The sequence below is a fragment of the Eulemur rufifrons genome, chromosome 14 (assembly GCF_041146395.1).
Source record: "Eulemur rufifrons isolate Redbay chromosome 14, OSU_ERuf_1, whole genome shotgun sequence".
Lineage (NCBI taxonomy): Eukaryota > Metazoa > Chordata > Mammalia > Primates > Lemuridae > Eulemur > Eulemur rufifrons.
Window position 1 is genome coordinate 12,385,345 of NC_090996.1, and position 17,489 is coordinate 12,402,833.

The 17,489-nt window shown below is 42.0% G+C and overlaps 2 protein-coding genes across 16 annotated transcripts in view; one reads left to right on the forward strand and one right to left on the reverse strand.

Moving 5' to 3' along the window:
- PMS2 (PMS1 homolog 2, mismatch repair system component) overlaps positions 1-17,489 on the reverse strand; it is a 23,762-nt gene continuing 6,273 nt past the window's right edge. For 5 of the 15 annotated variants that reach the window (XM_069486570.1, XM_069486580.1, XM_069486574.1 and 2 more), the window contains 9 exons: positions 17,200-17,297; positions 16,070-16,169; positions 14,561-14,645; positions 13,362-13,517; positions 9,496-10,360; positions 7,359-7,526; positions 4,432-4,532; positions 4,048-4,217; positions 1-1,375 (listed from right to left, as the gene is read on the reverse strand). In XM_069486570.1, the coding sequence (XP_069342671.1) occupies positions 1,232-1,375; positions 4,048-4,217; positions 4,432-4,532; positions 7,359-7,526; positions 9,496-10,360; positions 13,362-13,517; positions 14,561-14,645; positions 16,070-16,169; positions 17,200-17,297 (1,887 nt within the window). In that variant the 3' untranslated portion in view covers positions 1-1,231. Of the gene's footprint in view, positions 1,376-4,047; positions 4,251-4,431; positions 4,533-7,358; positions 7,527-9,495; positions 10,361-13,361; positions 13,518-14,560; positions 14,646-16,069; positions 16,170-17,199; positions 17,299-17,489 lie in introns of all 15 variants that reach the window. The other 10 variants (XM_069486584.1, XM_069486578.1, XM_069486585.1 and 7 more) reach the window with 8 other exon arrangements.
- AIMP2 (aminoacyl tRNA synthetase complex interacting multifunctional protein 2) overlaps positions 11,794-17,489 on the forward strand; it is a 22,227-nt gene continuing 16,531 nt past the window's right edge. The window contains exons 1-2 of the mRNA XM_069486595.1: positions 11,794-11,894; positions 12,355-12,356. Of these exons, the coding sequence (XP_069342696.1) occupies position 11,894; positions 12,355-12,356 (3 nt within the window). The 5' untranslated portion in view covers positions 11,794-11,893. The remainder of the gene's footprint in view (positions 11,895-12,354; positions 12,357-17,489) is intronic.

The following is a 17,489-nucleotide window of genomic DNA, read 5'->3' on the forward strand; positions in this document are numbered from 1 at the left end:
CACACATTTATTATCTTACAGCCAGGCAGTCAGTCTGACAGGGCTGGCTCCTCCTGGAGCCACCAGGAGATAGTCCGGTTCCGCTTCTGCTTGCAGAGGCCGCCTGCGTTCCTTGGCTCTGCGCCTCCCTCCACCTTCAAAACCAACAAATGTCATCTCTCCGGCCAGCTGGGAAAGGTCCTCCACTCCGAAGAACTCATGAGACAGTCCAGATACTCTCCCCATCCCAAGACCAGTAACTCGGTCACATCTGCAGGGACCCTTTAACTGCGTAAGGTGATGTATTCACAGGTTCTGGAGATTAAGCTACAGCTGTCTTTGGGAGCCATTATCCTGCCTCCAATTCCCAATTGCACAGTTCTCGTGATTCTCACATGAGCTCCTGCAGACGCACACCAGCGTGGCCCTCGACACAACACATGGCAATAGTCACTACTTTACCGTCTGCTTCCATCCGAGGAAGCCCTCGCTCCCCAGAGGGCAGTGGGGAGGCCCACACTTGTCATCGCTGTGCACCAACCTCCGTTTGTACTCCACGCGGGGCATCTTTACTTCCATTTTTTTGGCACAGTTCAAATAGGACAAGAGTCCATGAAACACTATTTGACAAGATGGACAGAGATTTGTTTATCTCCAGTACCGGTCAGGGTCGGTAACTAGAATGTTACCGGGGAAATCGGATCACAGCATTACATTACAGAAAAAAACAAAATCTTTTCTTTCTCCCTGCCTAGAACAGCACTTTGCCACCTGGGCCGCACAGAGGAACATTTAAAAATAGTGACCTCAGCCCCATCCAGTCATTTTCTTCAAGCTGGGCAGAGAATGCCCCTTGGGTTTTTTGGATTATTTATTTCTTAAAATTTAATGTGTATTAGGGTTGAGAACCACTAACTCAAAAGGACCATAATTTTACATTTATGAAATTAAACCCACATGAATTTAATTATCATTAAGGGCTAAAAGTCACAGACTAAAATATATTCAGCCAGAGCAGAGGCCTGGGTAACTTCCAAAGTGCTCTTCTTATTTTTGTAAAACATGTTCTTGCCTATACACACACATGCACACACACACAAATGCAGAACAAAAAGTGTTACAAGCAATGCTCCACATGGTTTGAAAAGGTTCTCAAGATCATTTTTAAATGGATCTGGTACATTATTTTTAAGCAGCAGGTTAAACCCCAAAAATATATATATACACACATAATTCCATACAGTTAGAAATGTCAGTTTTGAGAAATGATATCCAGATTGGCAATGTGTCTCATGGTTGGCCTTCCATGGGGACAGTTCCAGGGATGGTCCATCTCACCCATGTGGGCAATGAGTTTCTTCATCTCACTTGTGTTAAGAGCAGTTCCGATCATCACCTGAGTATGAGACACGACAATTTAAAGTTTTATTGGTTTTTTGGTTAGAAAAGCAACTCTTCAGAGGCATCCCTCTCTAAAATAAGGCTGGACAAGATTACAACTCAAAACCACATGCCCTGAAAAATCTTCCCCCAAGAACCCTACCTTCTATCTAGTACCTCAGCCCCCCACCTTTATGTGACATCCAGGCCCCCCTTGGCTCCTTCATGGCGGCACCACCTCTATTCAAGACACTGACTACACCTGTCCACACCCAACCACTCTCAGCTGCTCCGCCACGACCTCCATCCCAGCTGCGCTGACTTCTCCCCGGGGCAGCGGCAGCAGCCTCCTCACAGGCCTCCCTGCTGCTCCCACCCTCTACAAGCTGCTCCCTGCTCAGCAGCCAAGGATTATTTTAGAAGGTCTGTCAGGTCACATCACTCCTCTTCACAGCTCTCCCCTCTCACCTGAATAAAAGACCCCTGTCTGTCACCTGATTTCGCCCTCACTGGCCTGCCTGTACCTCCAGGCATGCATCCCTCCCTCCCCCACTTGAGCCGCACTACCACCCCCCTCCTCTTGCACAAGTCCATCAAGCAAGCACCTGCCTCAGGACCACAGCACTCCTGGGACCCTCTTTCCCTAGATGCGCACATGTGTCACTGTGTCACTTCCCTCTCCTCAGGCTCTGGCCTGCCCTCCACACAACAGCACTCCTGCCTCTCCCTCTCCAGCCCTGGCCCTGCTGGCTCCACGGCGTGGATCCCTCTCTGGCAGGGAGAGGGACAGGGACAGACTCCACAGCGAGCCAGGGAATCTGAGACCCTGAGAGACAAGGAGCAATGGGGAGAGGAGACAAGCCTGAACCCATCTGTCACCCTGCTTCTTCCTGCAGCACACTGAGTGCCCACCATGTGCCAGTCACAGGCTGAGGGGCAGGGTAAGAGCACGGCTCTGCCAGCTTGGAGGGAGACAGACAATAAACAAATTAACAGAGGACGAAGACCATGGCACCCAGGAGGGCCCAGGAGAGGCTACTTCAGTTGGTGTGGGGAGGCCTGCACGCCGGGAGAGCCAGGTGTGTGCAGAGCAGAGGTGGTGAATCCAGCGGAGGGGACGGCAAGCAGACAGGGCAGAGGCGGGAAGGGTCCAGAGCGACTGTGGAACTGGAAGGTGCGATGCACAAGAGACACCTGGCATCTGCCAGGGCAGGAGGAAGGAGCAGCCTGTGGCTGCACAGGCCTCTGAATCATGTTGGGACCCAGAATTTCGAAATGCCCGGCTACTAGTCCAGGCCAGCTCCACAGACTTCAGGATTAGAAGGTTAATAGTAGGTCTTTATCAAAGAAATATCGGCAGCTGGAAGTCAGATTCTGGGCTCTCTTCTAATTAAGCTCTGCCCTGGCATAATTTTATCCAATTTCATGGCTGCAAATGACACCTAAAATTTTATCTCTAGTCCTGACATTTTCCCTGAACTCTAGACTCATTCACACGACTGTTTTCAGAGATCCCCACTTAAAGTCTAATGGGATCCCAAATAGACCATGTCCCACACAGCACTCTTGGTCCAGCCAATCCCCAAATGTCACCCTGCTGCTGCCCTCTCCCTCCTATAGTCTCAGCACCTCTTGCTGTCTGTTCCCTCCCCAGGAGCTCCCGCCACATGCAGCACAGACTCCCAGGTTTTGACCATGACATGCAAGATGCTACACGGCTGTCCTCTGTCCTCTGCTCTGCCCACTGCAGTCCCCTCTCCAGGCACATGGTCAGCCCTGGCTTGGCTCAAACGCCTTGAGCCTTTACATTTGCTATTTCCTCCACTTGGCAAGTTCTTACTTGATCCTACCTTTCAAGTAGCAACTCAGATGCCACCTCCTCAGATGCTCTTCCCTAACCACCTCACCTGGTTACCTTGTTTTTCTGTGGTCACTCCCTGTCTCAACATACTGTTTCAATTTCTTGACTGCACTTACTGGTATCTGAGGGTGTCATTTGTGTTTGTTGTCTATTTCTCCCCACCAAACTATATGCTCCACAAGGGCAAGGACCTCGGCTGCCTTGTTAACCTCTGTGTCTCTAGCACTTGGAGCAGGGCAGGCCACACAGCAGGGGCTCAAGGAATATCTGCTGAATAAATAAAGGAAGGGCGTCCCGCCCTTTGCTAATGGTAGGCAAAACAAAGTCACTTACTTTCCTTGGACATCAGGCTGATCCCCACCCATTGCTACCACTTTCCAACACCAATCCCAGCGGCAGCAGTGATACAACATGCAGTGAGTGACCACACATCCTGTGAGACACTCGCCAACTCAATGACTCTGCAGAATCCTGCACAGTGTCACCCAGGCCTAGCAGCAGCAAAGCTCTATCGACGCAAGTTGCTATTACCCACAGGGTCACGAAACAAGGTGCACGAATAGCTAACTGTGCAGGGAATCAACGAAAGCTCTAAGATACAACACTGCTTAACAGAAGCAGAGAAAGAGCAATGGTATGAGTTAGAGGCCCCAGATAACACAGACACGCTGAGCTGGTATGTGATGCTGACAGAGAACAACGTGGCTCTTTATGTAAAATGACCCACAGCAATCATAAAGGCATTTAACAACCCTTGACTGAATCAGGAGATAAATCAAGAAATTCCTCGGACCATGTGCTTGAGCAGATGAGCTTTCTTTACTTACAGACTTTCGGCAGGCTCTGGAGGCAAACATCTGCCTGACTCGGGAAGGCCGGCACATGACCCCAGGGCTGTCACTTAGCATGAAGATCAGTTCATCTATATCCTGGGGTCCAAAGGTCCAGTTTTTACTAGTTGGCAAGGAAATCAATTTAGCCCTTTCAGTCACTGGAGCTAAAAGAATAAAATTTTGAGAAAAACTCATTATTTGAGAAATGCATTTCATTTGAGTGCTACTTATAACGTACATTTGAAAGAGAGGGCAGACACAGAATGCTTTTTGGGGGAACCTTTTTTATCTCTTACAAAAGAATTGATCTATATGACCTCAAAGATTGTTCTCAGCTCTAAAAAGACATGATTCTACAGTCCTAATTAATAAACTTACCGCTTTCATCAATAACAAAATCAAAGCCATTCTTTCTGAATATTTCCAGATTTTCTATTAGAATAGCTTCATTGACAGCAGTTAAGTTGAGAGTCTGAGGTCTGAAAAACAGAGAAGAAATTCAAACCATATCTTGAAGTCAAACATTTAGCTATAAAGCAGAAATGAAACCAAAACAGGAATACTGTGATACTCTGAACTCATTTCACAAAAACGTGAAAACCAACACCATTCAGCTATGTGCCTTTCCACGATTCAGCTAAGTGTCACAAAACTTCCTGAAGAGATCCTTTCAATTTTCTTTTTCTTAAAGTTCTTTTCAAAAGTTAAAGTAGCTACAAAAGTAGTTTGCTTTTTCCTCCATCTTCCATCTTACTCCAATAACCTGGTCTGTTTTTGGACCTTCTCCTGAAGGATGACAATATTAAAAAGATGCTGGTCGGGCGCGGTGGCTCACACCTGTAATCCTAGCACTCTGGGAGGCCGAGGTGGGTGGATCGCTCAAGGTCAGGAGTTCGAGACCAGCCTGAGCAAGAGCGAGACCCCGTCTCTACTAAAAATAGAAAGAAATTATATGGACAACTAAAAATATATATATAGAAAAATTAGCCGGGCATAGTGGCGCATGCCTGTAGTCCCAGCTACTCGGGAGGCTGAGGCAGGAGGATCGCTTGAGCCCAGGAGTTTGAGGTTGCTGTGAGCTAGGCTGACGCCACGGCACTCACTCTAGCCTGGGCAACAAAGTGAGACTCTGTCTCAAAAAAAAAAAAAAAAAAAAAAAAAAAAAAAGATGCTATTTTTCCTCCTCACAATAAAGATAATTTGAAAAGCTGGATTAGGTCATTACCAGCACTTGAAAATGAACAGAATGGAATGACCAGACAGCATTTATTTGCTTTCCTTCTGCTTCCTCTACCTGCTTTATTTCTCCATCCATCTCTCCTACTGGATTTACCAAGTGCTTAGTAAGACAAACACTGCTAAAGGTAGGAGACACCACGGTGAGCAAACACAGACCCGGTCTCTGCCCTCCTGGAACTAACAGATTAGTGGGGAATAAAGACATTGATCACACAGTGAAGCAAATCAATTATGACTATGAACAACAGCAAGAATCAGGAAGAAAAGACACCCAGTGCCATACGAGTATACGGCAAGTGAGACTTGACCCTGGGATCAGGGAGGGTCCTCTGAGGAAGTGTCCTTGGAGGGGAGTAGGTAGGTGTGGGACAAGTATTCCAGACAAACAATCTGTGCCAAGCCCTGTGACGGACCTATGATGTTTCTAGGGACACACATGAAGATCTACTTCATTCTTCCTAATGGCCATACCAAAATTCATCAGGCCTGCCAAGAGGGAAAGATTGCGAGTGGTTCAAGTACAGGGAACAAAAAGAGAGGTCAGGAAAAGCTAAAGAGGTCAACAGCATCAAACTATGAAGGGCATGGTAGAGCTGGACGGAATTTGAATCTTTATCATTTAATCTTGAAGTATGGTCCATCTGGGACCCAAAGTGGCCTGTGATTACCTGGGTCAACTTGAAATGCCACAGATGAGACATTACTTGCGCCAGATGGCTAAAAAATAAAAGACCTCTGTAAGTGGAGCAGGAATATTTCAGTGTTACAAAGTAGCTTACTACTGTCTCTACTATTACCATTTACCCCTACTGAAAATTAAAAAAAAAAACAATTAATGCATTCTACAGGAAATAGAGTACTTAGTATGCCAGATATATTTTCCCAGCTGGAAAATACATTTTGTGTTTATATTTGTTTTCATTATATAAAATTTTTTATATATTTTTGTTCATAACAGTCATATAGAATGATTGCTTGGCAGTACATTTCTCCGTGCCAATCTACTTCTGTTGGGATCTGAGTTTACTTCTCCATGTAGTTTAATTTCCCAAATGAAAATCCATGACCTCTTCTTATAACTTTACTTAAGAATATACTTCTGGTTTACATGACGTATTATCATACCACCTTGTCAAATTGTCAGTGTGAAACATGCAATTTGGCAAAGGAAAGTGTAATACCAAATTCTGCAGTGACTAGCCACTGAAATTGCTCTGCTATAGATAAAGACTGACACACGGGCTGTGCTGTCTTTCAGAACACATAAATTCTACGTAAATGCTACATACTAGAAATTACCCTTTATCAAAAGGATTTTCTGGCCCATCAGTGATCAACATTTTTTAAGACTAAAAAGGTTTGATACACATTAGCTCTATGACCTGGGACAAGTTATTTAACCTGTGTTTGCCTCAGTTTTATCACCTGTAAAATGGTGACGATAAGATTAACTACTTCACAGGTTTGCAAGAATTTTTTTTTTTTTGAGACAGAGTCTCACTCTTGCCCGGGCTAGATAGAGTGCTATGGCGCCAGCCTCACTCACAGCAACTTCAAACTCCTGGGCTCAAGTGATCCTCCTGCCTCAGCCTCCCTAGGAGCTGGGACTATAGGCATGGGCCACCATGCCCGGCTAATTTTTCCTATATATTTTTAGTTGTCCAGCTAATTTCTTTCTATTTTTTAGCAGAGACAGGGTCTGGCTCTTGCTAAGGCTGGTCTCAAACTCCTAACCTTGAGCAATCATCCTGCCTCGGACTCCCAGAGTGCTAGGATTACAGGCATGAGCCACCTCGCCTGGCCAGTTTGCAAGGATTAAATGAATTAATATACATAAATTGCTTCAACAGTGCCTGGCACATAATAGACCAGGCACTGTTGAAGCAATAATAAATGGTAACTATGAATATTATGATGTAAAAAGTTAAAAAATCTGCTGTATGAATACCTATGGCAAAAAACCCCACACATTATACAGACACATACATAAGCCATTAGATCCTAAATTTGGGGGGGAGGGATTTGGGAATCAACACTGAAGATTCTGAACACTGAAATGAACTTACGCTATAAGCCGCTGACCCTGGAGAACAGTGTGCTGCTGCAGCATCTCGAAGTTGTATTTCTCATCGGTAGCATGCTGGTCCACTATGAAGATATCCTCATTCAGTTTGGTTATTATAAATCCCAAGTTAAACTGACCAATGATTTCCATTTCTGCAAACATCGTTTTACTGCATATAAAAATGTCAATTATAAGACATTTTTCTGATTTGCATAACAGAACACTATAATAAAAAAATCAAATACTACAAAAACATAAAATAGAGAAAGTCTCTAACAATCCCACTTTCTAAAGATAACATTAATTATTCATTCATCCAACTCTCCAGAAATGACATTACTACTATTAACAATTTGGTATATATCCTTCTAGACCTTTGTCTACATACGAATTTTTAAAAAATTTTAAAATATAAAAATGGAATCTTAATTCTTCATATTGCTCTACTTTCATCACTTAATGCATCTGAGATATTTTTTTCAGGTCCATACATGTATCTACTTCATTCCTTTCAATGGCCATATAGGACTCCACTGAGTGGATGTACCACAATTTGATAAATTTTCTACTGAAGGACATTTCAGTTGTTTCCAATTTCAGTAATGCACACAGAGCTGCAACAAACATTTCTGTACATAAACCTACTCACTTGTAGGCATATTTCTGTGAGATAAATCCCTAGAAGTAGAATTCCATATGTACGTTTTTCATTTTAATAGGAAATCTGTAAAAGGTTACACTCTCACCAACAGTGTGTAAGAATAAGAGTGCCCTGGTTCTCAGATGGTGGCTTGAGCTGAGACTGTCATTTCTTTTGGTAAGTGCCCCAGTGCCCTGCGGGAGATCCACCCCACACCACAGTGCTGGTACCCGTCACTCCAGCAGCACCGGGGCACCCAAAGCACTTGCTTCAGTTGGTGCTTCATCACAATCAACCACAGGTGACAGTATTAACCCCCCTATTTCCTACTGGCAAGGAGCTCAGCACGGAGCTTAAGCCCAAGTCATGACCAACCCATTCCCACAATCCTATCTTTGCAGGTCTGTCTCCTGGGACCATTCCTGGTACCAATTCCCTATCAGTCAGAGTCCAATCAAGAGACAAAAACCACACCAGTCATTTGAACAAGGAAAATTTATAATACAATATTATGAACTAGTAAAAGGTAGCTAACTACTAAACTAAAAAATACAGCAACAGCAAATGCTACTACCTCTAGGGATGAGGGGAAGTGCCCAAAGAGGACAGGAAATAGCTGCCACCTCTAGGGGTGAGGGAGAGTGCCCAAAAAGTGGCCCCCACCTGCTGAGGCTAAGCTTCAGAACTTGCTGGAGCAGGAGTGGCTGCAGCTTGCTGGATGGAGAGAATTTGCCTGAGTGAGCAACACAGGGACTCCAGGAGGAAAAAGAAAAGGGCACCCTAGAAACAAGGAGAGATGCCTCCTCTGCTTTGACTTGCCGTGTCTCTTGAGTGCCCTCTACTGATAAATTCTAGCAGTGCGCTAGGAGAAATGCTTACATGGTCCAGCCTCCAGGATGGCAAAGCTGGGCAAAGAAGGGTGGATTTGGAGTTGACAGTCAATAAACTGGTAACTGGCACCAATACTCCTCCCCTGGCTCTGATTCCAGGCTCTCCCAGAACTATGTGAATATGCTCTGGTTTCCCAGGCAGATTGCCTTTGGGAAGAGCCTGTGCTGGCCTAAAGACCCAAGTCTTGAGGGTCTTTGGCAGGTCTATCTCCTATTATAAAAAACAGCATCTGAGCTGGGCATGGTGGCTCATGCCTCAAACCCAGCTACTCCCGAGGCTGAGGCGGGAGGATCCCTTGAGGCCAGGAGTTCAAGAGTAGCCCAGCAATGAGAAGGGAGGGCAAGTCCATGTGGGATGCATTGAGTTTGGTGCAGGGAAGCCCCCAGGTAGGACTGTCTTGATAGGCAATGGGAACCAGGCACGGATCCTGGTGCCAAGGCAGGGCCACACCCAAGCCTCAAGCAGCAATGCCGTCAGAGTAGAGTGAGAATGAAGACAGCAAAAGACACCCAGAGGAGCAGATGCTGACTCTATAGGATTGGCCCATGGTTCACTCAAAATGACCAATCACTAACATGACAAAAACACCCGTAAGAAAAAACCTTACCTTATCTCTTTTCTTAGTTCATCTTCTGCTGCTTGATTTTCTCCAGGGCAAATCTTGGCCCTAAATTTCCTATAATTCTGTTCACTGGCACTTTGCTGTTCTTGGCGATGTAACTGCTTTATTCGTTTAGCTAAAGAACTCAGAGAAAAGTCAAGGGGCACTATTTTCTTATTAATTTTAACAGCTACATCAACCTGAGATGCTGACATGTTCTGAGTATTAACTAACTTTTCAGGAATGTCGGAATGTGAAGGAATTTCTTTTTTAAAACGCTTTGTATTTGAGGATGAGAGATTAGTTGGCTGAGGCAAATCTCTCAGTTTACGTCCAATATCTTCTTGGTTTAAATGCCTTTCCACGTCGGAAAAATGATGGTCAGTTTCAGATAATTTCTCGCAGGCTTCCACGTTTTCCTGTGAAAACCTGTCCTCTTGGGAGCTGGCTGCACAGTCACTGCTGCAGTGACTGTCCATGTCTGGGGTGCTGAACCCTCCCTCTGAGCCAGCTGAAGTGCTGCCGTGCCCCGAGTCCCTCTCCACTTCTGCTCTGTCCATGTGGTCACCGGGGCCCTTGCCGGAACTCACCACCTCTTCCGGAGGGCCCGGCCAGCCTCTGCCAGAGACGGGATCCGAAGCCCTAGAAAATGGCACACTCCTCTTCTGCCTCGGAGAGCTCCGTCTCGGTTCAGGAATCTCCGTGTCCTGAGACTTGTTCTCCGTTGTGTGACGAAGAGAAAAGGCCTCTCTCAGTCTGGAGACGGATATCGCCCTTTTTTCTTCTCCTTGAGTCCCTAATGAAAGGGAATTCTCCTGCTTCTCTGACAGAGGCTTTTCCATTTCTGCTGCATGCATTTTTATTAAGTTACCTAAGTAAATACAAACAGAGAAGAATATCATGGACTGTATTAAAATGGGATTACAGGATTTTTTTTTTTTTCTTTTTTGAGACAGAGTCTCACTCTGTTGCCCAGGCTAGAGTGCCGTGGCATCAGCCTAGCTCACAGCAACCTCAAACTCCTGGGCTCAAGCGATCCTCCTCCTGCCTCAGCCTCCCGAGTAGCTGGGACTACACGCATGTGCCACCATGCCGGGCTAATTTTTTTTCTATTTTTAGTTGCCCGGCTAATTTATTTTCCTTTTTATTTTATTTTTTTAGTAGAGATGGGATCCCGCTCTTGCTGAGGCTGTCTCCAACTCCTGACCTCAAGTGATCCTCCTGCCTCGGCTTCCCAGAGTGCTAGGATTACAGTGTAAGCCACCGCGCCCGGCCTAATTACAGGATATTTTTACGTGAACAGGTACTTCACAAAAGAGGAGATCCAAATAGCTAATTAGACACAGGAACACTGTTGAATGTTAATCATAAAGGAGATACAATTAAAGTCACAAGAAGATGTGGCAATATACTCACCAGAATGGGTAAAATTAAAGAAACAAATGTTCACAAAGATCAGGATCAAGTTTGGAATGCTTAAATACTGCTGGTAGTGAAACTGGTACAACTGCTTTGTAAAACTCTCTGGGAGCACCTCCTAAATCTAATTGGATGCACACCTACCAGCAGTGCCTACCTGTGCTCGCCCAAAGATACACGTCAGGGCGCTCCGGACAGCTTTCTTCATTACAGCCCCAAACTAGAAACACCCAAATACCCACAAACAAAATTGTGATATTTGAATATACAGTGGAAGACTATACAGCAAATAAATGAATGAATGGTCATACATGACTTGGATGAATCTCACAAACAAAATACTGAAAAAAGAAGCATATCACAAAAAAGTACAGACTGAATAACTTCAAATTAAAAACTTCAAAGTAAAAACAGATTAAACTATGCTGTTAGAAGTCAGGAAAGTGGTTCCACTGGGGGTTAGTTCTGAAGAGGCACACAAGGGTGGTTCTGTGGGTGCTACTGGTCTCAGGGCTGATACACTTATTAGCCATCCCCTTAGGACATGTCTGTTCCTCTGTGATTGCTGTACTTCAATAAAATGGCTAAAAGACAGGCATTGATTCAACTATACTTCAAGATGCACAGATGTTCTGAGCAGTTTCTCTTTATGGGGCAGCCTCTCCAGCTACGTGTCCTGGAGCAAGTGCAGAGATGCCACCACTAGCCCCTTCCACACAGACGTGTGTGCTGCCCACCGTCCTTCACCACGTGCCGCACAGAGAACAGCCAGGAGAGTGTGGCCTTTCCACATATAAGTCAGTAGCTGTGCCACACAAGTATCGGTGCTTCTGTGCTCCTCTTCCCCAACCCAGCAGCCCCAACCAACCCCTCAAGGGCCTGTGTCAGGCCGGGCGCGGTGGCTCACGCCTGTAATCCTAGCACTCTGGGAGGCCGAGGTGGGCGGATCGTTTGAGCTCAGGAGTTTGAGACCAGCCTGAGCAAGAGTAAGACCCCGTCTCTACTAAAAATAGAAAGAAATTATATGAACAGCTAAAAATACATATATAGAAAAAATTAGCCGGGCATGGTGGCATATGCCTGTAGTCCCAGCTACTAGGGAGGCTGAGGCAGGAGGATTGCTTGAGCCCAGGAGTTTGAGGTTGCTGTAAGCTAGGCTGACTCCATGGCACTCTAGCCAGGGCAACAGAGTGAGACTCTGTCTCAAAAAAAAAAAAAAAAAGAAAGAAAGAAAAAGAAAAAGCTTAAAAGGAAAAGCTTGGGAATGAGATGTCCATAGGGGCTTTGAAAAGCTCCAACTTAAACCTGGGAGCCTAGAAGGCCACTTGCATCCCCAGGAAAGACCTGAGACGGCCCTCGGCTCTCACTTCTGGCTGACCTTGAGGCTCTATGAAAGCAGGAAACATTCAGCACTGAGATCAAGAAATAGCAACTCTTAAAGCAGAGTGGTCAACTGCCAGCTCGGGTGTAGGAGGTGTGCCCCGACAGGCACACAGAGCCCCGACAGGCACACAGAGCCCCTCAGCAAAGACTGGGAGACTCACTGGGTTCAGGCATTTAAGGTTATCTCTGTCCACTCATTAGCTATCAAGAAGCTAACGAAACAGAAACTTCAGTGACCACACACGATAAAGAATAGAGGATTTAACAGAATTTTTTCAGAAAAGTCAGTAAACAAATAGCAATAACAAATAACCCTGGGGAGAGAAAGAATCTTATCTCCAGCGTTGCCACATTCTATTATTTAAAATGTCCAGTTTTCCACACACAAAAAAATTATGAAACATACAAAGAAACAAGAAAGTGTAGCCCCTACACAGGAAAAAAAGCAGTCAGTGGAAATTATCCCTGAAGAAGCCCATATGGTGTACTTTAGACAAGAATTTTAAATCTTTTTTTTTTTTTTTGAGACAAGGTCTTGCTCTGTCGCCCAGGATAGAGTGCAGTGGCATCACTATAGCTCTCCATAACCTCAAACTCCTGAGCTCAAATGATCCTCCTGCTTCAGCCTTTCCAGTAGCAGTGACTACAGGTGTGCACCACCACATCTGGCTAACTTTTCTATTTTTTGTAGAGATGGGGGGGTCTCACTATGTTGCTCAGGCTGGTCTTGAACTCCTGGCTTCTAGCGATCCTCTTGCCTCCCAAAGTGTTGGGATTACAGGCATGAGCCACTGCACCAAGTCTCATCTTGTATCTTGTATTATGTCATCTGTTTCCAATCTGGAAAAACTAGAGACTATTATAATCCAAGAAAGACGTCACTGCATACTCCTATGTGTGACCACGCATGCCTCTTTTTAAATAGATTAGCTACACACTTTCTGGTGTGACACATCCTCTCTATCTAAAGATTTTGTTTCATGTCAAAAAACTTTACTTTGGAGAAAATAAGGAAAGTATCACAACAGCTAAAAGTTTTAGAAGCTGCTTATACACAGTATTTTTCTTACCTTCAATATCCAATAGTGGCTGCTGACTGACATTAAGTTTATTGACATCATTATCAAACATTCCTATCAAAGAGGTCTTTAAAACTGCCAACAAAAGCTTCTCCTCTTGTAGTAAAATTTGCCTTTTGTCTGGAGTAACATTGATATCAACACATTCTAAGGCAAAAAAGAAAACACACTTATGTTTAAATTCACTTTTAACAATACAAATTTTCCCATCTACTATTTCATTCACTTTTACCTACCAAAAGTACTACTGAAAACATTAGTGTCTAGATTAATATTCATAAATTATAAAATTAGCTTTTTCAAGTAAATAAGGAAAAAATGAACAACTTTTTAAACATACAAAATATACAAGGATTTGAATGGGTCAATTGTAAAAGAAAAAGAGAAAATAAATACATGAAAATGTATAACAAAAGAAAAAAGCAAACTTAAATATTTTATCCTATATTAAATTTAATTTAAAAATTATAATACCTACTACATTGCTGGTAGATGTGTAGACATGATACAACATGTCTAGAATGCAACATAGAAAAAGCCTTAAAATGATCATGTTCACTGACTCAGTAATTCTATTCCTAGGAATTTATCTTAAGGAAATAATTAAAGATGTAGATAATGATTTAATTATAAGGATAGTACTTATAATTTCCAAAAGCTGAAAACAAATAAAAAAATAAAAGAATTAAAAAATCAAAGTATAACCATGCATTGAACTATAATACAACTATTAAAATCATGTTTCTAAGTTTTAATAACATGAAGAAAAATGTTCACAGAGTAGGACACAAAATTATTTTCTCACCCCAAAAGATACAGGTGGGGGTGTGTGTGTATATATACATATTTTTAAGGTATGCATATATGTATTTCTAAATATGTAGAAAAAATACTGAATGATAATAAAACAGAATTTTAATAATCAGAAAAAAATCTATATAAAATAAATTATTTTTAAAATTGGGGAGAACATTTTAGTCTACTTTCCCCCATGGTTGACATTAAAAAGTCACATTTTCCTAATACAATTAATATAATAGTTTCAGCTAGAAAGTAGTTTTTCTGTATAAAAACCAAAATTACACTGCCATAAACTGTTATCTCTGTCCAGTCATACCAGAGGTTTATAATTTCATCTTACTCTTTTAGGAGTAAGTCACTAGTTTTATTAAAATCTCAGTGAAACTTACCTGAATCAACAGAAATGTTAAGAATGACAAATGGATATTGATGTCGATTATACATGTGATAGACCTCATTCACAAGCCTGGAGACCTGTACAGAATACAAAGATTAGAAAAGAATAAGTGTTCCCTTCCCTCAATGTTCTGACAACATGCTATTCTAACTAACCACCAAAGGAATATATTTTTTAATAGGTTTATTGAGGTATGATTGACATGCAATAAACTGCACATATTTAAAGCATATGATTTCATAGGTTTTTACATATATACACACACCTGTGAAACTATCCCCACAATCAAGATAATGAACATATCCATCACCCAAAAAGTTTCCTCATGCCCCCCCAAAGGAATATTTCTAATCATAGACTCCTAAAACTGAATCTTTTGCCAATGTACAGATGCTCTCGAAGAAATTTTAATAAAATGCAGGTGCAGTTTAACTGTTCATAAAGAGTATTCCAATGTACATAGAAACATTTATATGACATTATAATGAGATTACCAAATGGCATTAGAGATAAACCATAAACTCACATTAATTACAATATAGGTTGAAAATTTAGAAGTTGAACCACATCTAGTAGATACAAGTGAAGTTTAAAGTGTCACTAGAAAACAGAAAATATCACTAAGGTACAATGTTGCTGGTGATGCAAAGTCAAAACTGAACCACTAAAAGCACTAAAAGCCCATGTAGCCATATTACGATGTTAAGTTTAAATTTGAGGCATAAGTAATCTGTACCTTTATTTTTCTGGAAAATTGACAGAAAATAAAAAAACATATGCATGTGGTCAGTCTATACTGAAAGATGACAGTGAATGTTTTGAAATGTTTACTTTCTTCAAATAGTAATAGTTTTTATGATAAATATAGTGGTAATTAATATGTGTTTATAGATTTATGTGTGTACATACTCACACACTTGTATAATATGTATATATACACAAACACGGACACGATTGAAACAACTGTACACATATGCTCCTTGACTTATGATGGGGTTACTTTCCGATAAATCCATCATAAGTTGAAAGTACTGGAAGTCAAAAATGCATTTAATGCACCTAACCTACCAAACATCATAACTTAGCCTAGCCTAATTTAAACATGCTCAGAACACTTACATTCGCCCATTAGGCAAAATCATCAAACATAAAGCCTATTTTATAATAAAGTATTGAATATCTCATGTAATTTATTGAATACTGTACTGAAAGTAAAAAACAGAATGATGGTATGGGTACTTGAAGTATGGTTTCTACTGAACGAATATCACTTTTGCACCACCACAAAGTAGAAAAATCTTAAGTTGAACCATCAGAAGTCAGGAACCATCTGTAGTAGACATTTTTAAATGCCTAAAATTAGATAATTTTAAAGCCATATTTCTAAGCCAAAGTCTCAAGTTCCAAATAAATTGTGATATCAGAAAAAGTTATTAAATACTAAAGAAGATTAAAAGTCAAAAGCATAAATAATAAACTAATACAAAAAAGTTTTAAATACCTTTGCTGGGTCACAAGGCCTCCGATTGATAAAGAAAAATTGTCTGTCGGTTGAACTCCTTCCAACTCCGTGAGCACATTGTGAAATGAAACCTGAGACACTATTCAATGTTAACACAGTGAGGGCAGGATTCCAGAATGAAAAGGATTAGAAACACATATCACATGGCACATTCTTAAAATGAAAAACAAAACACCTGGTGACATGCTGGTAAGTATCACTATTCCAGTTCATTTGTATCTGTGCTCCATCCTGACAAATCATGAAAGAGCCCAGACCTTCTAGAATGCTCCAAAGCCCCGACAGTCAGCAAACCCACCACTGGCATTAATGCAGTGGGTTCAGAACTGATTTGTTTCAGCTTTCCTTTCACCTTCCCTACCGAGCCCTTGGCCTTCATGTAGGCAGTAGGTCTCATTTCAAACATGTTCTCAGAACCTTTGTATTGTCCCCATCAGTTTGTCAACGGAGTCTAACCCTTATATTCAGGACCTTTGCCCACATTCCCTTCCGTTTTAAAATCTGCTCCTAATTAGCAAACTTACATCTACTAACACATTGGCAAAGTGTTTGTTCTACATGAGATCCACCCCATGGATATTTGCATTTCCATCAGAACAGCTTAACATGAAGAAATGCATCTCCGTCTTTGCAATTTCAGGCATAAGCCAAAAGCAAGTGGAGGAAGAACAAACAATATGGTTCTTTACAGGGCCAATCCTGCTTACAGAAGTGTCTATTTTCTTACATTACAAGTAATGATTCTGAACTGCCTTCATCAGATCTAAAAAAAAAAGTCAATCATACATAACATAATTTAAAAGTTACTCTAACTAAACAGAGGCTTAACAAAGACTAACTCAACAGGAAACTCCCTGAAATGATTGGTTACCCAGAATACTGTTTGAATTAAGTAACTGAGTCCTTTGTATAAATCCTCTCTCAGCAGTAATACTGCTGAAGGTTTTTTATAAAGAACAAAAAACTGCAAGCCCTAAAATCACTATCTTTAAAAAAAAAAAGAAACCCTCAGGTTTTTTCTACTTTTAGTAAAGAAAAAATAAATAAATAAATAAAACCCTCAGGCAAAAAATGACTGACTGTAGTTTTCCTGGAAGCAATCTACTTACTAAAACAGATTATGCAGAGCATCAGAACAGCTCAGACCATACTCTTCACAGACGGAGTCACTAGGGGGCAGCTGAACAAAAGGAATGAGGCTTTGCAACTAAAACAGAAACCAAGAATCACAGTTATTTCCTAATGAAGACAGAAGGAACCTAATTTTAAAAAAGATATGGGGTGGGGGAGGAAAAAAAAAGAAAAGAAGATAAAATGAGGGGTTTTATTTCTTTTCTTTCCTAGTCAACCTATCCAATGTTAAGAGCACAAAGAAATTAAAAGAATCTTGACAAATGCT